Here is a 26,457-nt window from a genome sequence, read left to right as displayed (position 1 = left end):
CAAATCCTACCATGTATTAAAGCTTTCTCAGCGGTTTCAGATCAGATTTGCTATGTTCATTTAGCAGGTAGGATAGGCTCTACGGTTGAACAACCATTCTTAAATTGAAATTCATCAACTTATTTTACATATTTGTATAAATGCAACAATATTCACTACCGTAAATCTCGAATTCATCAAATTCAAAAACACCTTGTAGACGATCCATTAATTTGCTGTGTTTTACTGGATAATTATGGTCCAAGCAGCTATTCTGGAAATTGAAACGAATTAAGTTGAACAATTTACCGGTAAATATAGACAATTTTGAAGTAAAAAATTCTATATTAAAAACTTGAATTAATGAATAAACTATTTATTTTTATAAATTTAATTTAGTTTAAATTAATTAAAAAAAAAAAAAAAAAAAAAAAAAAAATCATAATTTATTTTTTGCTGATACAATTATACAATACATATTAATATGTATAAGTTATAATTTAAGTCTTCGAATAAAAAAAATAAATTCTGATTTATTTTTTTATCAATTCACCACTTCACTATGTATTTCTCTAATATTTATAGGGTGATATTAATATTTTATACTAAAATATAGACTTGACAATAATCATTAATGAATAACATATGTATTGTGATTTGTATTGCCTCACTTATTCCCAATAGGGGATTAAATTATAAATTAAATTAATTTATTAATTTGAATATTTGTGAATTTACTCTAATGAGAGCAAAATATGATATGCTTTGTTTATTGTACACTAATTAGTATTGGACAATATCGGATGTTCATACAAGCAGGCCCGGATTAACATTATCTTAGGCCCTAGGCCCCTAGTCTTTGCAGGACCGTAATCCAGTATTTAAATGGTTAAGAAACCTTCTCTTTGGGAGAGGAAGTTCTGAATCTCATGTAGTTTTAAGCTTTTAAAATCAATAATATTTACAACATAAAAATCAAATCTAAACTTTTATATGATATCTATTATAAATTTTTATACGATAAAAGTTTTAACAAATGTTAAAAAAAATTTATTTTTATCCAAAACATATATAATATAAATTATCAAACACCTTAAAAAAAATTTTTTTTCTACCAATTTGCATAATATGAATCGTAGTCACATATTTTCGTTGGCCCAAAAATGTTCGAAGGCCCTAGGCACAGTGCCTGTAGTGCCTAAGCGCTAATACAGCCCTGCATATAAGGGTTTAAATAACTATGTATTAGATAATTTTCTAGAAAATTTATAGATATATTTTAATATAATAAATAAATATAAATAAATAAATAATTAAATTAAATAAACATGATATTAAAAAGTATATTATGATTGATTGTAGATATTTTGAATTAAATTGTATTAAATTATTTAAATAAATTGAGCACATTGCATTAAAAAAAATAATAGTAGATCAAAGTTATTCTAATTTGGTCTTAAATGAGAAAGAACATGACACAAAAAACAATAACCATAAACTTAGTAAACGATATTTATCTCGGTACTTAATGTTTAAACAAGTATGTAACAAAGTATCTCTAAGCGCAGTCAAATATAATAGAAGCTCTACTGCAAAAGAAATCTAAGTGGTTAATGTTCATTTTGTATTGTATTAATAAATCAAAGTTTAAAATCATTCACGTGTTACGTTTTTCAAATGATTAATGTGTATTTTTTTTTTATAAACTAATCTATATAGTATACATCAGTGTGCATGGTTCTCGCAAAGTTTTTGATTCAACTTTAAATTTTATAGTTTTATACGTGATCTTACAAACCATTCAAATTGCATATTCTATTTGATGTGATATATACGAGCATAATGAACAAAAACATTTTCAATTAATATGCTGTCATAAAATATAAAGTACAGACAAAAATTAAAAACAAATGGTTTTACTGAAATTTATGAAATCAATCGTAATCAAGAAATAAATATGAAACACAATGACCAATAATTGAAATTACGAGGTTTCTTACAATACTTTTAAGCATTTATTTCATTTAGAATTTTGTATTTGTATTAAACACGATATTAAAATTGTTTAATTTCTATCCGTGCATCTATGTAATTTAATATGATCTTAATTTAATGTTACGAAGACAATTATTCAGTTTTCAGACAGGTACTCAAACATTAACTAATTAAATATTTGATTTGATTTAGGTTTTAGTAAAACCAACTGAATATAATTTAAAAATAATTCTTTTAAATATATACATAAAAAATTAAGACGCATATAATAAAAACCGACAGAAATTATTTTTAATCATTTGTGCTTATTTTGCACGTTATTTTTAAAGAAATGTTCAAATGAGTTTAACTTATGGACGAATAAAAACATTGATAATTAAAAGCTGTTTATCAGTGATGAAAAATTAAATTATCTATGTCAAAAATATCGTACTAGGTTAAGTTTAACATTTTAAACTTAATTAACAACATTTTATTATTATTTAAAATATGTTTATATAACAAATAAAATAAATAATTATGATCGTCTTTTTAAATTGCTTCAACAATGAAGTTATAATGTTGCTTCACGAAGGTAAACAATAAGTTCAATGCATGCTATAATATATATATATATATATATATATATATATATTTTGAGACAGAATTTGTATGTTTGATCTGCCATTAAAACAAAATAATTGAGTCAATATAAAATTTTGTAAATTAAAATTTTCGAACACTTTTCAAGTATTGATTAGGTTTATGAACCGAATCGGCAACATCTATTTTTATATTTAATCATTTAATTTTTCATTTTCAATAATTTAAAACATAATTATTTGAAAAACATTAACTGCCCAAAATAAAATTGTCATTGGTATTCAAATATCGCAATAAATGAAAATGCCAATTATAATGATAACATTTTTCAAATAGTGATGTAATAAAATTTGTTTTAGGCAGAAAATGTAATTTGACATCATAAGATGCTCTGTTTTAGACAGTTTTCCCAATACACTTTATAGGCTTTAACTAATGTTAAGTACCTACTCGTACACGTATTTTGATAAATTATTTAATATGATTTTCAGGCGTAGTGCAATAATAGTTTTGTTGATTAAATTAAAAACTGATTTATATTTTATAAAACTTCGTTGATTGCAAAAAGTAAAAATATATTTCGATAGTATAGTTAGAATACATAAAATGTATTTCATTAATTAGATAAGAATTATTATTTTTACTCTCATGAAACAAATTATCATAAAAAACATGCTATTTTTTTAAAATGTAATTTTGATAAATATTTTATATTGTTATCAAAAATTATCTTAAAACTAACGCAACCGTTGGTATAAAACCTTAATACAAACTGGGTTGGTTTATGAGATGGATAAGATATCAATCCGATGGTTAAGTGTATTTTTAGTATTTTATGTACAAGAAGAGAGCATGATTTTAATAACAAATAATAATATTTAATTATATTTATAAACTTTACGAATTATCTATTATTCGAGAATATTATGTCTTCCCCACTCATTTTTTTTTATTTCCTATTATTTTTCATTCTAAAAATGCATTAAAAGTTTTATGCAGCATATCATTAAATCGAGATTGAACGTTGCAGTTACTACGAATTTTCAAGATCTTATTTTACAATTATTTCCTTAAATTTGCAGGAAAATTTATCAAACCGAGATACTAAAATCGAAAATAATTTTTTTAACCTATTGATTTGAATATAGGTTTTCAAAATCAGTTGACTACTAATTTCGTTCGAAAAATAATTCCAGCATTTTCATTCATTATATTGTTTGAGTATTGAGTATTTTATCTAATAGTTTAATATTGTAACTATAATATCAAATTTGTAATCATAATTGACACTCAAAATATTGATTTACATCGTCAGTGGTAATTGTTAATGTTTAGTTTAATATTTTTAAAATATACTGAAATGTTAGTACTTTTAGATTGATTCTACCATACGTTTACTATATTGTAAAAAATAATAAGTAAAAAATCAAAAGAGTTTCTAAACTCTAAAACCTTAATCAAATATTTATACATTTATTTATGATAACTATACTGTAATTATACTTCATAAGTGATCATATACATTTTGATAAAAATATTTTTATTAATTTTTATATTTATTTATTATTGTACAATCTGTAAATGTAGGTTTTACAATAAGCACAAGTGTTGAACAATGAACATAAAATAATTAATAAAATATAATAGAAGAAAATAAGAAAAAAATAGAGATTATATTATATTTTAAAGTCTGAAGGGTTGGAGGAAGAAGCCATCCATTGATGAAACTTCCAGACAAGTATGTATGGTATTATTTAATATAGGTCACGACACCATGTTAGTTTTAGACACCTGGAATCACCAAGAATATAGGTATGGATAGGCTTGGAATCAGGGGGTTGCTATGGTTTATTAAATTTACATGAAAACGTTTGTAAAAAATGTTAGCGATATTTTTAACTGGTTGAATAGAGAGATTATTAAGGGTATCATTTGAAACAAAGTACGGTGCTATAGTTATTTTGCGGAGGCATTTTGATTGAAATGTTTGAATTTTATTTATGTTTGATGTTTTGATGGTTTGGCAGCTCCCCATAACTGAATCCCATAGGTCCATATTGGTTTGAGAAGGAGTTTATACAAGAGGAGTTTATTCTGGAGATCAACATGTTTGAAATTTAGTAAGAGGCATAGTTGTTGGGACTGGTTGTTTAGAGCAAGACGTTTGGTTTGGATATGGGCTGCCCAGATAAGTCGACTATCTAAAAGAAGACCTAGATATCTTACATGCTGGGCAGATGGTAGGCGTAATTGATATGAATTAAGATTGATTTAGAGGGTAGACAGCTTGTCGAAGAGTGAATGTGCAATGAACTGATTTGATTTCATTGATTTTCACCCCCTCCCCGAAATTCTTTAAACCAAGTTAATAAGAGATTTATGTGGGTTTGAATGAACTTGGATGCCATTTTCGGAATTGAGATGGAGGGCTAAGAGTGCCTTGTCATCTGTAAATCACTGGTAATTGTGTATGCAGTGGTAGGTTGATTTGATGTGAAAAAATTTAATAATAGTGGAGTTGCGACTGCACCTTGCGGTACACCGGCACAGATTGGAAATATTTTAGATATTTCAAATCCTAAACGAATGATAAAGTGTCTATTTTTAAGGTATAATTTATAGAAGTAAATAATAATAGGGGGAAGAATGACTTTTAACTTAAACAGAAGCCTCTATTCTAGTCTGTGTCGAACGCTTTTTCAACGTCAAAAAATGCACCTGTGCATATTAGCTTTTTTCCAATGTATAGGAGATGTTGTCAACAAAGCGGTGAATTTGGTATAGAGTAATTGTGGTGAAATCCTAATTGAGTATTTGGTAGATTATCTTCAATGACTGAAATGACTTGCTTAAGATTTGCTTGCGTGAGAATGATAAAACTATTAAGTTTATATTTTATCAAGATTATTTTTAAATTACAAAAATCCTTTGGTTTTGATTATCTTTTTTCAGTAGAAAAATCAATTAATTTTCATTAATTTAAGGATTTTAATGCAAAACAGTTAGTATAGAATAAGTGGAAACAATTGTGTATTAAATGCATTATCGTGTGTTCGTATATATTTAGTATAAAATATACACATTAAATGAAGATAAACAATAAACGAAATCATACGTGAAACAATAGTAATTAATCATTTACTATATTTTGAGAGCAGTTTTGGTTGAAAATTTACTCAGAGCTTATCTGTATGAAATTATTTTAAATATCTGCTCAACACAATTTAAAATTTTTATTTATTGACTACTGCGATGGTATTTAATTTTCAGCATAAATTTGCTTTGCGATAAAACTAAATGTGTTGGGTATACTGTAAAATAAATCGTTATTGCGATATATATTACGATAGTAAAAATGTTCTAAAACTTTAATATTTAATACATTTATTTTCAAAATGATTTCAATTAATGTCCATGTAGGACATTAATATTATCCTATTATATATAAAAACTATTTATTTCTTTGATTTATTAATTTATTTTATCAATATATACATGAGTCCAGAACAATGGCAGTAAAGAAGTTAGGAAGTCAAACTATCTACGTTTTGAAAATTTCTAATTTAAATTGTAAATGATTACTATAGTTTTTAGAAAAATGAAAACTATTATTATTAGATATCAACCAAACTAATTATTATTGAAAATAAGTTCACACTCAATCGGCTCATCCCGTTCGCACGCAAATGGTGAAAAACAAAACTTTGTAACACGTCCTATACGTGTATATATAATCATATCTTATTACAACTAATCAAAATAATCGCGTAAGAATCAAATTTTATAAAAATTTTATTTATTCGTTAATACCTTAATAATATGATATTTCTGAAGTGATACACGAACATTATGAGTATGTTACTTCAGAAACTGACAACTTGAATGCATAGGTGGACATCGGGAAGGAGGGCTTAGCCCCCAAAATCGAAACTTTGTTAAAAATGTTATTCGTTGTTTTCAATTATCTGTTCGGTTTTTTTTTAAATTTAAAAATAAGAAATAATAAAAATCTATTTACAATAGCATTAATAATACCAGTTAGTTTGGCTACTTGCGTAAGAAATTTCAGTACAATAAAAAAAATAAAAACTTGATTAAGGACATCGTTGGTTCATAATAGGTTTAGCGATCTTTCAATACTATATATTGAAAAAGATATATCGAAAAATATAAAAAGCGATGATATTTTGAATATCTTTGCTGATACAAATAGATATTTGTCATTAAAATAAAATATTAATTATTTTTAAATATACGTTATTTAGTATTTTTTTTTAAATGAAATTTAAACATATCTATAATTTAATAGTAATAAGTTATACTTGTGAATGTGAAGGGGTTATGGAAACGAAGCCCCTGCGGGTTATTTTACATTGAATTATTATAGTCTCCCAAAAATTCAACCAAATGTCCCACCTTTGCTTGAATGTGAATATTACGTATTATCATCGCATTGAATATTGTTGATTAAACCGTAGAAAATAATTGTTTTTATTTCAAGTTCTTTCCTTAGATTTTGCGTGACGTCATCGTTCTCGTCCACGTATAATTTAAAATTAAGGGTTGATAGGTAACTGAAACGCGTAATAAGCATTTTCGTGTCGTCTTATACGTTAAAGCCCTTTTTATATATTTGTTACACGTATCAAGGGAGAGAGCCGTATCGTATCGGATGTATAATACGAGAATCAACCATGTGTGCACGAACATTCACCGCAATAATTACCTATTCTCAACGGACGACTTACGTGTGTTCACGTTTAGCAACCGCTGATACTTAAAACCTTCGACAACATATCACAAAGGGTCACAGTCAAAGCAACGGTGCACCATGGAGGGAAGGAGAGACGTGTGAGCGCAGACCGCAGATGTGATCACTGAGAGCAATTATGTCACACTCTTTTGGCACGTCCCATTCGTAGCGAATATTTGTTACACGTTTACAAGTGAAATCGGATATCGGACGCGGCAAAGTTAATTGGACTCATGGGATTTCTTTCGGACGAATTCGTGAATCGGACCAGAAGTCGTTTATTATTTACGATGGCCGTTATACTCAAGCTTCGGTACTAATTAGTGATTATCTAGTCCCCCCCAACCCTCTCACTGTCCAACCATTAGGCAATTAATCCATTCGAGTACAAGGGTCGATAAGGCTTGATTACTATGTATATACCGCACGGGATCGACGAATGACCCGGGTGCGATCCGACGACAAAAGTAACATATAATATTATTAAAATGATTTAATTAATTTAAATAATATATTTTTCGTCCCGTAAGTAGAAGGTGTACTCATAGTTTTTTACATACTTTGTTTCGTTCACTTCGTCATGTATCCGGTGTTCAACATGGTTATTTTAAAACTTTTTCACCGCACATGGTATTCGATTAAAAACACTTATTTTTGGAACAACGAACAAAGTATTGATCAGATACGATGAGAAAAAATTACGGCACAACGAAAACCGAGCGACCAAGTTGTTATATTATATTGTTATTCAACGTAAGTTATTTGATGTGGAAAACAGACCATATTTATTCATCAAAACTGTCCAACTCACTAAAATGTGACAATAATGAAATTTATTTTACGAGTAATTTCAATTCCATTCCTATGGATATTAGATTTATACTGATATACATATAATATAGAGTGGTTTTTATATAGTAATAGGGGGTAAGGAAAATTAAATATTTTTGATTTTTCACCCACCCAATTTTTTTATTATCATACAAAAGATATGTGGGTTAAATTTGGTGATGACACCCCTTTCAGTTGCCGCAAGAAGGTTGAATATTGATAAATAAGGTAATTTTAGGATTATTCTGATTTAATTTATTATATATTGCATTTAGCATAAAACTGTATAGAACCTAAATTTTAGATTCAAGTACGCTCTATAAAAAATATTCATACAAAATTAATCGTAAATCTATTATTTTCTGTGAAAATTAGAATAAAATAAAAATTATTACCTTTTTCTAAAAAAAAAATCGAAATTTTCAATATACTTTCTGTGATTGCTTTTATGATAACATACTTACAAATCTTCAAAGATGAAATAAAATAAAATTGTTTAAAACTAATGTACTAAAGCTAATTTTACAATTATTGTTCTACATTAAGAAATTAATCTTTAAGTATACAAAATGTTAATTTAATCTTAAAAAATAATCGTTTACCTACACAACTATATATTGAATATTGATGTCATTAAAAATAAATAGGTAGTGGTTCAATGGAATGATACAATGTGAAAATTAGATACATTACATTCAAATAAAATATCTATTAATTATGAACTAATTGATGTATTTTTTTGCAATCAGGATAATTTGTTTTATAATTATTTACAACTTGTAATAGAAATTGTTTTTGATTTTCGTCTTTTGTCAGTATACTATTGTATTCTTGAATTAACTAAACTTAATACCTCTTTCTGCAACATCATTTATGACTGATAACTCTGTTAAAATATTAATTCCTTTTTTATGCCTAGTTTTCTCTTTCTTTCCAACTATCAGGGTGGAAATCTATGAAGTCGGCTGAAATTTTAAATCTTGAAAAAAATTTGACTGTTTCTGTAACAGTTTCCCTAACCCCTGGATACGCCACTGAACATAAGTGTCCACAAAATTTATGTGTAGCTGTTTTAGAAAAAGCTTTATCTGAGTATTCAATTAATTTTTTTAAAATTATCATTTTAAGGTACTACAATTTCAGCAGGGCATTTAAACCATGCTTCTACGAATATCGTAACTAGAAAAATACATATATCTCAAAGCATAAATGCTATACGGCATCGCGATTTATGAACATTGAATAATGAACAGAACACTGAACAGTACATAAATAGACAATAATGCACGAAGTGACAGTGTGTAATAGAGATTGGTGTGATATTTGAATTATTCGGATCCCCGGATATTAAAATCCGGATTTGCCGAAGTATCCGGATTATCCGGATTTATGAATTTGCTTTATCATCCGAAATATCAGAAAAAAATATATTAAAAAAATTACCTTACCTACAAATTTAATAGTTATTTCAAAATTTCACATGAAACTTGCAAATAAAATATTTAAATATATTATATTATATAATAAATAATATTATACTATTTATCAGCATTTTACATTTTTCATTTTTTCAAAACGCTTAGAATTTTTTTATGAATTGCTTTTGATTTTTGTAAATAAAAAAATATATTAGTAAATTTTAATAAAGCCATATAAATACTTAGGCAATTGTTTTTAATGTTAAGTATGATATACTTACGTTCAAAAATTATGTAATACAATTAAATTTATGTAAATATAAAAATGAGTAATTGAACAGAAAAATTGAATTGAATAATCCGAACTATCCGGATATGCCCATCATTAGTGTGTAATAACTGAATTAGAAAAGCTCGATAAAAAAAAAATACTAATACTATTAGATTTGAATTTAATATTATTTTGGTAATCGAGAAATAACAAGATTATTTACTGTGTAGAAATACCCAAAACAATATCAAACAGATAAAGATATAATTTAATGTTCAGGTTTGTTATACTCTCGTAATAGAGATATAGGTACCTACTCGTATTATAACAGAGTTTGAAAAAATGATAAGGACATATATCGACAGATTTTATAGAAAATAATTGATTTACGATTAATTTTGTCTGAACGTTTTTTATAGAGAGTACCTGAATCTATACAATTTTATGTTAAATGTAATATATAATGAATTAAATCAGAATAACCCTAAAACAACCTTATTTATCAATATTTAACCCTCTTACGGCACCTGAAAGGGGTTATTAAACATTACAAAATTTAACCCACATATTTTTCGTATGATAATGAATAAATTGGGTGACTGAGAAATTAAAAATTCGAAAGTTCATAAATAAGGGCCACTCTAATATATTTATATACGATATTATATAGAATTTTTAAATGTGAAGAAATAAAACGATTCCCATGACGTTAAAGGATTTTTTCAAGATAGATTAATTTTAGTCAGAATTTTTACACAAAGAACATTTAAATACCCCGTGTTAAAATCTCTTCACATTGAATCATTCGATTAAAAATATTCTTGTAAATTTCATGTTGTAACAAACAAACGATAATTTTTTCATGCTATCAAACTTGAAAAATTTTTAAAATATTTTGTTTCACAATCCCAAGTCAATTTTACAAAATATAAATAATGCTTTATCAGAATACGAAAAAATGTATTTAGAACTTAATATATAGTATACTTTCATAATTATGGTGTGTTATCAGTGTGTAATCATATGTAAATTAATCATTTAAGTTAAAAGTTAAATTTACTTTTTCCATTTTATAGTATTGATAGTATAAATAATCAATTAACCAAATAATTTTTCCGAAATCGTAACGTCATATTAGCATGTTTATACAATGTACAAAAATAACAATGAGAATTTCCTATAACTAGATACACATTTTTCATAAAATTCAATGGGTATTTTATGATTTTAGATCCTGAGGGTTAATTAATTGGACAATGATTTTACAGATTTTTATAATGATTTTATAATGATTTTAAGAATTACTAAAAATTAACTACTATATTTTATTACCATTTTAGTTTTGTGAGGATTATGTTTATTAATTAAACTTGAATCACATTTTATAATTCATGATGAAAAATTATTTTGATAAAAAGCTTCGACAATAAAAGTATATTTGGAAAAGTTAATTTTAACACAAAACAGGTAGGACCCTTGCAGAATTTCGAAGAATTAAAAATTGAAATGTAAAAAAATAAATTTAAATGTAAATGTAATTTAATTTTGTACGTACAACATTCAAATTTAATATTACCAACAAAAAAGTTCAGGAGACAAATGAATATGCATTCAAAATCATGTTAGTTGTTATTTAAAAATAAAATATTAATTACAGTATATAATATTTCTATTTTATAGTTCAAATAAATTTATAAGTAAAGTCAATAATTTTAGTGCTTATAAGACATCATGTGCATAAATTAATATATTAAGTAGCGTACAATTTACAAACTTTAAAAGTTGCGAAATTAATATTTTATGTTATTTTTTATTTCAAATAATACATTTAGTATTATTAAATCGATAAGTATTTTTTGGTAGAGCTTGTTTATATATATATATAATATATCTTATGTACTACTAAAATATGCAAATATAAATAATACATTTTTAGGAATTACACTGCTCTTTCATGATTCACAGTTTCTTGAGGTTTATCTTTAGAATAAAAATGTAAACTTAGTAAATATGCATGTGTTTCGTGTATTATTGAAAAAGCTTGTAATATGTAAATAACATGTTTTCATCATTGATTGTACAAAAATAAAAATATATGTGCGTAACACTATGGAGTTTTCCATAATTTCAATTGAATTTAAAATAAAATAAATAAAATAGGTCTTAGCGGTTATAGAGGTTTTTTTTACATAAAAGAAGGATCACTATATTCCAGTATAAGTCTCGACTAAATTATTAGATAAGCATGCAGTGGTTCAACATTAGATATTTATTTTTAGTTTTAAAATACATATACACATACAATCATAGATATGCCGTAATAATTTAAGTATGACTTACAGTGATATTTTTAATAATGATGGATCGTTATTAAAAAATAAGATGATCTCTAATCATATCTTATAAATAATATTCAACTATTTTATCATACGATTTAAAGTTAAAAACGAAGTGTATGCTTTTAAATAGTCCAAATAATTAAGAATGAATTAATTATTTGTTGTTTAAGGTTTATATATATATACTTATATAACTGTTAGTAAGTATATTGTAATTTAAGACTATTTTAACGTACCTTTAAATAAATTTTGTCTACTAATTAAACTAACAATAAGTATTTATTTAAATATGGACTTAAGCTTCCAGGGAACAATAAACATACATTATCAAAAATAAATTATATACTAATATAAAGCGAATTGCTTTGTTAACAACAAAATATACCTAAAAACGTGAAGTAAACTTAAAAATAATTATAATATAAATAATAGTCTGATAATATGTAAAGTAGTATAGTAATTCCTATGTGACAATCGTTTATTTAGTATAGGACAGAAAGACTAAGCCAGTTAAAGCTATACGATGGATAATATGTATTTTAGGTGTGGTGAATACTTGGTAACCCATAGTATAAACTATGTTGACGGTCTTTCCGCTCTATACAACTATAAATCGATAGACAATATAGTCAGAAAACCTTCGGAAAATGTTACTCGTGGATATTTATTGGTAAATAAGTAGATCGTAATGAAAATTTTTTAAATTTTTTTATTATTAAAATTAATATACTGCTCACATTAGAGAAAAGTCAAATATAAGCCAATTTGTTTTATACAGCATTAAGTTTATCATGTTTATTATTCTTTTCTTGTGAAATTTAATTGAACATTTAAGTAAACACAAATTGTTTTGTAAGGACCTTCTGTGTAGATTTAATGATGAAAAATCTTAGACCGTAAAAATTTGAAAAAAATATTTGATTAATATTTAAATAAAAGTTTAGTTTATTTTCAAAAAAATGTGGATTTTCACAAAAAAAAAAAAAAATGTTTTATATCCAATATTTATCTAGAATCGTATAGAATAAATAACTCCATATTTTTTAAAAAAAATTGTAAGAGATTTTCGATGTTCCCTGTTACAATATGTTAAAAGAAACATAAATCATTTTATAAATATAGAAAATAATTTTCGTTGTTCGTATCTGGAAACAATGCTGTTGATAAGATTGAGATTTCTCATTTCTTCGTTCTTGCGTAAGATAATAAATTACAATTTGAAAAACTAATAATAATATTAAAGATAATGGTGTTTAGATTTTTAAATCTTCAATATTTTTTGGTTCAAATTATATTTTCCTCCAATTTTTTTTTTTTTTTTTTAATCAAATACAACATTTATAATAATTTGTAAAACTAATTTATTCATTAATGCCATGAGAACTTTAATCAACACATTTGCAGCATTTTTACCACAACATAGTCAATATTCATAGAATATAATTTATATAACGTTCTTATTGTATTTTTTTTTCAGCTAATGTATACCGAGTAGAGTAATTGATGTACGAAAAGCGGTTTGGTTTCAATTTCAAAATGACTACGGAAAGTCCTACAGGAATTACTGCAGAATTTCAAAATAATTTACGATCAGAATGCGAACGTAAACTAAACGAAACAGTTCGCAGTGCATATTTAAGTAAGTTATACAAACTTAACCAAATACAAATACACGTATAACATGCGTGTATTTATAGGCATGATCAAGGCCTGAAAAAATCATGCATCATTTCTCATTAAAAAGTCTGTTAAAACTACACTATCGATTTTTTCTCATAACCTGAAAAACTTATTGTTCATAATTATTGGTTATTTTTAATGTACCTATATATTTTTAATATATCAGTTTATGCCTACGCTAACTATGAGGAGTAAGTAATTAACGAACAAGGAAGTTTGAGAGCATTTCTTTGGTTTTTTTTTTTTTTTGATATTATAGACTTTAAGTTTTTATTGATAATATAATAATATATTATTTGAATTAACCGATTATTTAATGGTGTTTTTTCATACTTAATTGATTAACATTTGTGTGATTTAAAATTAACATATTAACAAATAACATACGAATAAGTATTTATGGATTTTAATTCTAATAATTATTAATATCACTGTGAATTATTATTATCTATTAAACAATATAAATATATGGCTTTTATAGGTACCTCGGATAGTTATCAGTCACCCAATACGAAGTAAATCCAAGATATTATAATTGCTATAATTTTAAATCAAAATAATTGTTCAACTAAATATTTAATAATCTCTAATATATTTGATACTGATAAAAATAAATAAAAATATTTTTTATTATATTTTTGAATGAATTAATTATTAGTAAAAACTATTACAGCGACATTAATACATGGACAAGTGCAAGTGCAAATGGCACGCTTTATAATGATTGGGAATACTTTCTACAATTAAGGTACGCGAACGAAAAACGCACAAAAAGCGAGTGGTACGTTATTAAAGACACAATGGAAATTATCGTATTATTGTCATGGTGGTAGCGAATAAACTGAAATACAAATACATTTTTTTTATTTTTACATTTTGATTTTTTTTTTAGTATCTTATAATTATGATATTTTTTTGTTTATAGTTTATAAAAGCGTGATACTAGAAATGTTGATCTATAAAGCTAATTATTGATTTACCCGAAACGTTATAACTATGTAGTTCTTATGAGAAAAACTTATAATAATTATGATGTTTATTTTTAAACTTTAAGTAAAAATTATTCTTTAAATATTTTCAGTTCAAAACTCGGCGTTTACATTAACCAACTAAAATAAAGTTTATTACAATATATTACTTTTGAATAAAACTGTCCACATAATAAATTACGATATTATATTATAGGTGACAGGTGTACATACTGATATTCAATATGGTATATTTTTTTATTTTTATTATAACTATAAAAGAGGAAAAATAAATTTAATATTCAGTATAAAAAATGTATTTTCTTATTAAAATATCTTTTATATTATATATTTATAGTTAATAATGCTGTCAATTTGATATGATCTCTTTATTTTATAGTTGAATATAATTATTGAATATTACTTTCAAAATTTATTATTTATTTATAAGTGTTAATTTATTTTCATTACGTACAGAAAATTTAATAGGTGCCTTCACGAATACACAATCATTTAGAAATTGCTTGAAGTCTTTCTGAATCTTTATAAATTATGATTTTAACCCTAACCTATAAATATGCCTGAAATTTCATTTACGATAAAAATGTTAGATAAAATATTTATATATTTTTTGAGTAAATATTTTACAACCATTGTTCGCTGTTACTTTCAACCGGAAAATTATAAAAATGTATTTGAAACTGTAATATTTACATAATTTAGAACTATGAAAATGTATTTATACTTATTTTTTGTTATTATTTTAATCAAATTATTGTTTAGAAGATTATAATTATATTGCAGTTAAAAATAAATAAATTTTATCACAAACTAATATATATTATATTTTTAATTTTTTTTAATAATTTCGTGCAGTAGTTGTTCATTCAGGTCGCTTGTTCGTCTTGAAGACTAGTATACGGTGAATTAGAAATTTTCAAGAAACGCGATAAATGGTCTTAACGGGCGTGGTTTGAAAGGGTGAAATTTAATATGCACGTTATTGCGTGTATATTCAACATGACTAGGTTTGTAATTGTTTGGAAAGTCGACGCAGACAATCAAATTTGGCTGAAGAGTTTAAAGACAAATGCACAATGAGCTCATGCGATGATTAATTTTTGAACATGATAAAATCTGAACACCGAATTATGTATGGATAAGAAGTGCAATGAAGTTTCCTAAATTAAACAAACCCATGTACGTAGGTTACGGATACATAACTAAGTGGCCATTATCAGGTTATTATTTTCTATTAATACCTGTTACCAGTGGTTTAGTGAACATTTATAAGCCATGATGCACAACATATAGTTCAGTATCTACCCACCCACCTCTTTCTCAAGCTCTAACCTTGAAATTTTTCGAAAACATAAATAATTGAAGAAACACTAAAATCTATTAAAGATTAATCACCTACCTACTGATATTTTACAAACTCAAACTTAGTATTAACAAATTCTAAGAGAAGTTTTCCTCTTTCATGTTATAATTTACTTTTGATTTGCCATAAATGACAATTTACTAATTTAAATGTACCTACCTATTTATAAGAAAAAATAAACACTATGTCATTGACAGATATTAATGCTTTAATGGCTTATTTTAATATTTTTATATCATTCATTTCTGCATGCAGTTGTGATGTGTAACGATCACACACACCTACTACCATCCGCTATGCCGCGCCACCGGTATCTCATGACGTCACGCATCGACCCGTCGATCCCACACTGCGACGACGGTAGATAGCGCTGGCGCGATGTAATATTAAAAAACATAAAATTCTTAATACAATTAATAAACTTTCAACTTTCTTTAACAGTAAATAAATAGTAAAATTCAGAAACGCCTACAGTGCACAATAAATTAATATCTCCAAAAGCAATATACATTAATCTACCAAAAACTTATTAAATGAAATATGTACCTTTTACTCACTCTGGAAATCAAATCAATAAACACCAAATACACATATATATGAGATTGACAGACCAATTCGTTTCATCATTCTGACCGAATATCGGTTGTGAGATATTATTAAAGGTTCAGAATCCTGGGTACGGCCATAAAACCCCATCTGTCGGACTGCCTGGCCTAAAAGTATCTCCCCACCGTTGTCAGCGTTCCCCACTAAAATAATCTGAGTTTTCATTGACATTTCGGCGCGTAAATCATTTTCTTTGTTAATTTAAAACTGCGTGAGTAAGTAAATAGTCCGGTGTGGCCGTAATACCCCACACCTTTGACTATTTTATTTTTCATTGTTATAGGGCTCCGTAATACACTCGTGTCCCCTTTTACGCCGCAACATTTAATAATTTAAATTATCGTTTTACTTCAAAATGCTACAGAGCCGTAAATTATAAACATATTAAATATTACTTATTATGTTAAATTTTATATTTTGTTAAATCTTATGTTATGTTAAATGTTATGTTATATTTTATTATGTATTTATACATATATCTTTATACATTCTTGTAAAACAATTATGCTTATAAATAAACTTATTTTGTAATGATAAAACTCGACGTATTCAGTTCATTACAGATGGTAAATTAAAACTGGAAATTAACTCATTAAAACATTTAGCAAAAGTTTTGTATTCATTTTTAAATTGTTCTATATTAAGGTTTTGTATCCATGTTCCTAATTTATTAAAAGAATCACTTGGTAGTGTTTTATTTTTATTACTATAAAATGCTATTCTTTCTGGAGATAATAAGGCTAAATCTTTCATTATTTCGTGAGAATCATTAAATCTTGTATGGATAGAAGTAATGATTTCATCCAATACTTTAAAATAAGTGTCACATTTATACTTATTTTTCGAAGAAGATAATACTTCATCAACACTGTTTTCACCATGCATCTTCTTTTTACTTCTTCTTCTAATCTCTTTAAAATTTGAATAATAAAGAGTATTATTTTCAGAAAATTGCTTTGCTTCGCTTAGTAATTTTTCGTATTCAACATCACTCTTTTTCTGAGTTAATTGTTTTATGCATGTTTCCATTAAATTTATAGCTTATATAAAGTCTAAGGATTTTGATTGGAGATAATTTGAAAGAGGTGTAGTAATACCAAACATATATTTTTCATAAAAATCATATTTAAAATAAAATCAAATGAGGTTATTATTTTTAAAAAGTTTTTAGTTCCAGCAAATGTGATTCTATCTTCAGAGTTTGATAGTTTGTAAAGTGAATCCAGTAAGTATCAAATTTAGAATTTACACCAATAACACGACCATGTGATGTCCACCTTGTGTCTGAAAAACTTTTCATTGATCTTACACGCTCAGGAGATTGAAGAAGCTTTTGTGATTTTATAAATTTAGCAGTTCTTTTTCTTGTTCTCGTAAAATTAATTAATGATTGAAGATCACCAAAGACATTTTTAGTATTTGTACTACAATCGACAGTGTCTACAATTACTAAATTAACTCTATGAGCAATACACCAAACATATAAAGCTTTCTCATTTTCATTTTGAATTAATGTTTTTAATCCTTTATATTGTCCCTGTATTGAAGCAGCACCATCGTAAAATTGTGCGTACAAATATTCTTTCCAATTAATGTTATATTGTTCCATTATTTTTTTAAATACATTAAAAATCCCTCTACCTAAATTATCATTGGCAGTTTCCAAAGCAATTAATCTTTTCTTGATTTTTCCCATATAGACATACCTCAACACAAATACTACTTGTTCTAGACTCGACAAATCAGTATTAGTGTCAATAATTATAGAAAACATTTTAGATTGCTTATCTCCTTCTAATATTATTGAGCAAACATACTGCTTCATAATATCTAATAACTTGTTTTAGTTTACATTCGATAAAAAAGATAACCGATTTTTTGAAACATTTTTTATTTTTTCAAGGCGTAAATTTAATACTGGATAATATTTTCCCATTAAATTTATAAGCTCAAGAAAATTGCTTCGATTATTTGATAATTTGTGCTCATTATGGCCTCGAAGAACAATGTTTTGTCAAGCAGTATACAATAATACATCAATGACAAGCTTTACAATTTCACGTTTTTTAACTACTTGTTTATTAGTTGCATGTACCATTTTTAAATCAATTTTATGATAATTGATATAAAGTGCTTTACTCATTTCAGACTGTAAATTTTCTGGTAACAATTCATGTTTTTCAATATTTCTTTTGATATTGGACCATTCACTTAACCTTGGGAAACCATTAACAATCTTTTTGCTTTGGATAAGCCAAATATTTTGCAAGTCATACAAAATACTTTATTGAGAGCAGGAGAATATGACAACCATGATCTTTTATATGGAGGTTGATCCTTAAACTGTTTGTAATAGTAGACATCATGAAAAGACTTCATCTTTTCAGTTTTTGTGTTAATGCTTACTGGGTATTTTTTATCAATTAACTTTGAAGACAATGGTTGACAAGGACCCAACTGGGTAAATAACAATAGCTGAGAGTATGTTATATTATCTGGTATGTAGGCTGGATCATTAGGAACAATTTTAGCTGTTAAATTTAACTCATTATGACCTGAACATGTATTTAAAAAAAGTAAATTGATGATTTAATAAAAATATAAACATAGCCCAGTTGAAAGAATTACAAAATTAAATAAACCATACAAATGAATATTATTTTCTATAAACAAAAATGTTAACTAATTAAAAGCAGTGGCGCACGCAGGGGGGTTAAGGGGTTGTAACCTTCCCCCCCCCGAAATTTTCTCCGATGTCTTGGTTAAAATTTACAAATTTTCAAGTTTGAAATTTGAAGAGCTAGTATTGAATACCTAGTATCATTGATTATAGAATAGCCTATTCTATTATCAGTGCTATTTTTTAAGTCAAAATATATTAAGGATTTGCATAATTTTGTTAATTGTAAAATGTGTTATATTTTTATCTTGATCCCCCCCCCCCCCGAAAAAAAATCCTGTGTGCACCACTGGTTAAAAGTATAACCTAAAAGTAGCTACTTAGTACAATTTTACTATGTACAATTATTACATTATTCTTTTATTCTATATTTATAATGTGTGTTGTGTAATGTGTCTTAAAAAAAAGAAATTCTACTTACATTAGCCACGTTTAAAACAAAACTACATGGCATTATTGTTATATCACTTATTAATAAAAATAAAAATTTAAATTACTTGTTTCTGGATATTCAGGCATTAGCGAAGTTGATAAATCTACTACAGATCCATTAGCAATTGACTCAGTAACAAAATCCACCTCTGATATCGGGACTTAATAATTAATACATAAATTATTACTTAAATGGTCCACAAAAAAAAAAAAAAACTTCTTGTAAAATAAATAAAATAGATAGTTGCTTACGTATCGTGTCGGACATTAACATAATTAGGATTTTATACATTTTCTACTGTCTTAAAAAAATTACCTGGCATATCTGATCTTAAATATTATGTTATGCTTATAAGTAATTAGTCAAAATAAAAATATAAATTACTTGTTTCTTGGCGTACAGTTTTTGGTAGAGTTGATAAAGGTTCTATTTATACAACAAATTGACTTTGATTAGCATTTGACTTGGCTAACAAATCAATCTCTAATATTGGAACTAAAATAATATAAAAATAGAATTTAACCAATATATAAATTATAAATATTGTTGTTTAAAATGGGAAACATATGTACATCTTATAAATAAAGTCTTTTTGAATTATAGCGGGTTCATTTTAGGTAAGGGCACATTCTGTGATGAGTTCTCATAGATTAGCCTATGAAATCAATGTATTACTCAATTAGTTTGGTAATTAAAAAATATATATTTTCTCGTACCCATTATTTCAGTCAAGTAGAAATTTAACTTTTTTTTTAATATTTTAGAAAATGGCTCTATTAACAAGCATATATTTTTTTCACAATATTAGATTAATATCAATATAAAAAATAGTACATGGTATTTTTGAGTTGTCTTCAAAGTCAAAATCTTTTTCTTCATCACTATTAACCATCTATTCATTAGCATTTTGTGGAATACCTGATATGAAAATAATTTTAAAACATAAACAGTTAAAAGAAAAAAAAATCTGATTTAGTGTTATATATTTAAATAACAATAATTACTGTTTGAACTTTTTGGTATTTTTGTAAAAAATCTATCCAATTTTTGTTTTTTTTTTTTGATACTACTTTTTTTTTTTTATAAGCATCTGTGTGTCTCTTTCAATTGGTATCATTTTTGTTAAAACGCTTTCGATCACAAAAGTCACAAGCGTTCATTTTTTAAACACAACACAACAGTTATACGATAAAATAAAAGATACGTAGAATATATAATACAACGAGCAAATAAATAATAACTGTGTAGCATCTATATAGAGCAAAAATAAGTAACTGAGGATAGACAGTTAAATTCCCATATAGGCAATTGAGAACAAAAAAAAAAAAAAAACGACCCATGAATAGTAATGTAAAATTACTGTAATTATCTTTTGAGAGAATATTCTCTAAGATAGAGAATATTGGGTAATTTTCTTTTTCTTTAATAGTTCATTAATTAAACTTAACCACAGTACACATCATAAACATTATTTAAATTATTATGTTTTGTATAATATAAAGAAAATAAATGTTATAATTCTTGGTGCAATTAACAAGTAACAAATAGAATATTTATTTCAATACATTTTTATAGTAAAACGAAAAAAAAAAAATTAAAATATAACAACTCATTAAATTATGCAATGTCGTTTTTATAATTATGAAATTATATGAATTATATACATAAGAAAAAAATATATAATTAATTATAATATTAATAATAACAATAGTTAATTAAATTGGTAATGTTTACAGAAATTCTTCATCATCAGACAAAATAATTAAACTATTAAATTTCGATTTTTTTGATATTGGGTTTTTGGTGTAGATATGTACAAATTATTGGATTCTGGTTGTAATGGGGTTTTAGAAAAGTTTTTGCTTTTACTAGTACTGGCAATATTCAGAATACTCAATAGACTTTCATTAGAATAAATATTATAATTATTGCACTGACTAATATCATCACCATTTATACTGAAATTAAAACTATCTGATTCGTCATTTAACGCTAAGCAGTTAAATCTTGGAGACGAAGTTGTATCTGTATCAACTCTATCCTCTTCATCTGTATCACTTTTGCTTACATGAGTAATATTTTGCTGGTATCCATATCCATTGTTTAATGTATTCTCATGGTTAGGACTATGGCTATTAACATTATTTATTTGACTAGAACATTTGTTATATTCTTTTCATTTCATAATTTTCAAATTATGCGAAATAAATGTTAACTTTGCTGCTCTTTCTGTGGTCAATCTGTTTCATTTGGAAGAGTGAATAAAACCTTGAGTACTAAAGCTTCGTTCAGTAGCTGCAGTAGTTGAGGGCATTTCTAATATTGCCAGAGCAATAGCTGACAAATTCAAACAAAAACATGTAACTTTCCACCTAACAGTAGGCAAAAGTTTATCAACAGATTTAAAAACATAAGAGTTGGAAAAAAATTCTTCTTTACACCTATATTCTGCAAGTTGTGCCATAATTTCTACTGAGTTGTTAGGACATATATCTGTTGACTTTTGATCAATATATTCAGTTCCTAAGACTTGTTCGTTGTTTGAAAGATAAACACCATTATAAGCTGGATCTAGAATATTAGTCGTAAAATGAATAGGTTTTAATACACATTGTTTTCTTTTTTTTAGATCAGCATTTAATTGATCTTTTTCTTCTATAGTAATTATATCTGAATTTAAAAACGTTTGCCAATTAAGTTCTATTTCATAGAAAGCTTCCACTACTAAACTTATTTTTGACTCATCTCCTTCTAATAAAGTAATCCATTTGACAATTACTTCAAATATTGATATAAATGAACCAATTTTTAACCAAAATGAATCTTCATTTAAAATGGAATCCAATACACATAGAGTAAGATAATTTTCTATAACTTATGTGACTGTTAATACTTTTAAAGTAAATTTGTTGGCCATTAAACTTCTAAAATAATATAAAATACTACCCTAACGAGTTTTTCCAGGAAGTTTCAAAGATATATTAGTTACACTTTTTTTCTTTTGTAGTTTTGTGAACTTTGCTAGTACATAATGAGACCTAATAATCTATTTAACAATATTATTAGCTTCTCTTTTTACCAATGATATGGAATTTACTTTAAGAATATCGCCAATCAATAAATTCAATACATGGGCTGCACGACCATATGAGGAAATATGTAGATATTTAGTTGTTAATATTTTTGTAGCTTTTAATATGGCAGATGCATTATCAGTGATAACTGCAATAAATTTTTTTATTCCAATTTCGTTCATTATTGATTCAATCTGCTAAAATATAGTTATAATCACTTGTATGTTTTTCTTCTGCTGTAGCAATTGATTTATAACAAACTGGAGAAGGAGTACAAATTATAAAATTCATAATGGCCTCATTCCTGAGATTAAAAAAAATAAAACATCATAATAAAAAATGTATAATATTATTTTAAATTTTAAGTATATATACCTTATATTACTCTAACCATCACATTGTAATGACAAGTTCTTAGAGATTATTATTTTGAGATGTACATCAGCATTTACTCTAGCATACTCAGAGTCTAATAACTTATTTGATATTATGTGCCTCGAAGGTATTTTAAATGCTGGACAAATTCTTACAAAAAACTGTCTCCAATAAGAATCTTCAGCAAAGTCCAGAGGTGTTCCTGAACTATACAAAACCCTTGCATATAATTCTTCTAGTTTATCCTAGAAAAAATAAATTTATTAATTAAATGATATTTTATTTAATTTTTAAATATATATATATTATATTATATAAATACTATTAAGGATTAAAGTTAATAAGACATTAAAAATTAAAGATTGTATTAGTTTTGTATAAAATTAGGTAACAAAAACACATAATATATTTATAATTAACCAACAATTAATACTGTTAATAACAAAAAGTATAACCTTTTTTTACATCTACAAAATTCCAATGTCTTTTTTGTTAAATGAATGAAAGTGTTCAAAGATATTTATAATAAATAACAATATTAAAATAATTAAAAAACTCTGTACCTATATAAAACCTATGAATATACAATAGTATAACCTACCTGTTCTTCAATAGTTATTGAATCCACAAATTTATTCATGGTAGAATTATTTTTAATCGAAGAAGATTTATCCAATTTGTTGTCATCACTTATTTCAACATTGTCAAAATCTATAAATTTATAATGAGTCAAATAAGGTACCTATATTGTACATTTTTAATAGATGTTGATAATGAATTTTGTCAATAATAGAATAAAATTCATCAAAATTCATTGTGTCAACCGCCGCGTGCCGCTGTCTAACCGGACCAAAGGTCAAAATATTTGTCATCAATGATGATAATCAGTTATAGCCTGGGTTCTCAACCTGGGAACGCACCACCCTAGGGAGGCGTGACAAAATTTCAGGGGGGGGGGGGCGTGAAAATGTTGAAAAAAAACACGAAAAATGAAAACGTTGCCGTTTTCTACGCCGTGCCTTGCCGGTGTGTTGGTTGCCTCCGCGGTCGATCAGTAGATACATTATACACCAAGCGATTATTACGATTTTATCGTATAACAATTACGGTATTAATATAAGCATTGTTTCGGCGAAAAACCGCCACTCGACGCGATAAGAACAAGTTTTGGTGACCCGTAAATAAATATTACGATTACTCTAATAGTCTTGTACAACGTTTGAGATAATTTCTATAATTTTGTATTGTTAGTATTTAGTTGTGTCGTCGCTTTCGTGCCGTACGTACTTGTTTCAGTTTATAATTTTGTTTTTAATATTATTACTGGTGGTGATTTGATATAATATCATAACTAAAAATGTCAAAATCAAAAAAAAGATTGTATAATGACGATTATATTAAATACGGATTTGGTGTAACTGAGAAAAATGGAAGTCATTTACCTCAGTGCGTGATTTGTCACATAGTTTTGAGTAATGATGCAATGCGACCTGGACGATTGGAACGTCATTTAATCACTAATCATCCGAGTTTAAAAGACAAACCGATCGATTTTTTTCATGCTAAAATAAACTCGGTAAAACGAATGAAACTTGATTCAACTGGTCATTTTGCAAGGGAAAATGAAAAGCTTATGGAAGCTTCTTGCGAGATTGCCTTGTTGATAGCTAAATACAAGAAACCACACACTATTGATGAGTCTCTTGTAAGACCTTGTTTACTTACTGCTTGTAAAACTATATTGAATGAAGAAAGTTATGCTATAGTTGCAAAAATTTCTCTGTCTAACGATACAATAAAACGCAGAATCGATGAAATGGCTCACGATTTGAAGAATCAAATAATAGAAAAATTAAATAAGTCTCCGTTCTTTTCACTTCAGTGTGACGAAACAACGGACATTTCGCAGAATTCTCAATTACTGTTTTATTGTAAATTTATTGATGATAAAAAATTCAAGGAAGAAATATTATTCTCTCAAACTCTTAAAACAACAACAAAGGCGGTTGATGTATTTTCTGTTCTTTCTGATTTTTTAATTTCTAACAGTCTTCCTTGGGAGAAAGTAATTGGTATATGCACTGACGGAGCACAAGCTATGACTGGCTGTAAAAATGGTTTTATTCAACTAGTCAAGGAAAAAAACCCTAACATAATTGGTTCACACTGCATCATTCATAGACAGGCTTTAGCTTGCAAGACTTTACCTGAATCACTAAACTCAGTTTTGAATTTGGCAATAAAAATTGTCAACTGTGTAAAATCTAGTGCTTTAAATACTAGAATTTTTAATGTTCTGTGTAATGAGTTGCAAAGTGACCATCAAACCCTTATTTATCACACAGAAGTTCGTTGGCTGTCTAAAGGTAATATGCTTGATAGAATGTACAGTTTAAAGTCAGAGATTGAAATATTTTTAATGAGTGCTGGGAAATTAGATCTATACAACAAGTTTACAGATGAAAAATGTATTTTTTATATAGCATATTTAGCAGACTTTTTTGGATTCCTGAATGTTCTAAATTTAAAACTTCAAGGACATACAAATATTCTGAAGTCGTACGATACAATTCAAGCTTTTTTAGAAAAAATATCATTGTGGCAACGCCGTCTTTGTGCGACCAAACCTAATTTCTCATCTTTTCCACGGCTTAATGAACTTCTTGATGATACCAAAAATCACATATTAAATATCGAGAATGAGTTTAAGGAATTGATTTCAGCACATCTGGTATCTTTAAAAGACCAACTATCAAAGTATTTTCCTAATATTTCTACAGAGAACTGGCAATTTAAATTAGTATTAGATCCATTCAAAATTGATGTGGACATACTTCCAGATTATCTTCAAGAGCAAACCATCGACCTTAAGAATGATTCACAAGCAAAAGAAGACTTTAAAAATAAGACTGATAAGAAGATTTTTGGCTGTGTTATCTCTCTATACATCCGGAAGTTGCCAATGAAGCTGCGAAGTTATTGGTTCAGTTTTCTTCCACCTACCTCTGCGAGTCTGGCTTTTCGGCGCTTGCTTATATAAAATCGAAATATCGAGCACGATTGGACGTGGAGAGTGATTTGAGATGCGC

General features: G+C 26.4%; 1 protein-coding gene across 3 annotated transcripts in view; it reads left to right on the top strand.

Annotated features, from left to right (window-relative positions):
• The window catches only part of LOC112688031 (calcitonin gene-related peptide type 1 receptor-like), a 222,000-nt gene that overhangs the window by 35,895 nt on the left and 159,648 nt on the right, over nt 1-26,457 (top strand). For 2 of the 3 annotated variants that reach the window (XM_025561046.1, XM_025561044.1), the window contains exon 2: nt 13,646-13,807. In XM_025561046.1, coding sequence (XP_025416831.1) covers nt 13,672-13,807 — 136 coding nt within the window. In that variant the 5' untranslated portion in view covers nt 13,646-13,671. Of the gene's footprint in view, nt 1-228; nt 291-13,645; nt 13,808-26,457 lie in introns of those variants that run through there. The other variant, XM_025561045.1, reaches the window with a different exon arrangement.

The sequence above is a fragment of the Sipha flava genome, unplaced genomic scaffold, assembly GCF_003268045.1.
Source record: "Sipha flava isolate LNK unplaced genomic scaffold, YSA_version1 36_pilon_pilon, whole genome shotgun sequence".
NCBI lineage: Eukaryota > Metazoa > Arthropoda > Insecta > Hemiptera > Aphididae > Sipha > Sipha flava.
The sequence above is the reverse complement of the archived record's forward strand: the minus strand, read 5'-3'. Positions and strand labels throughout refer to the sequence as shown.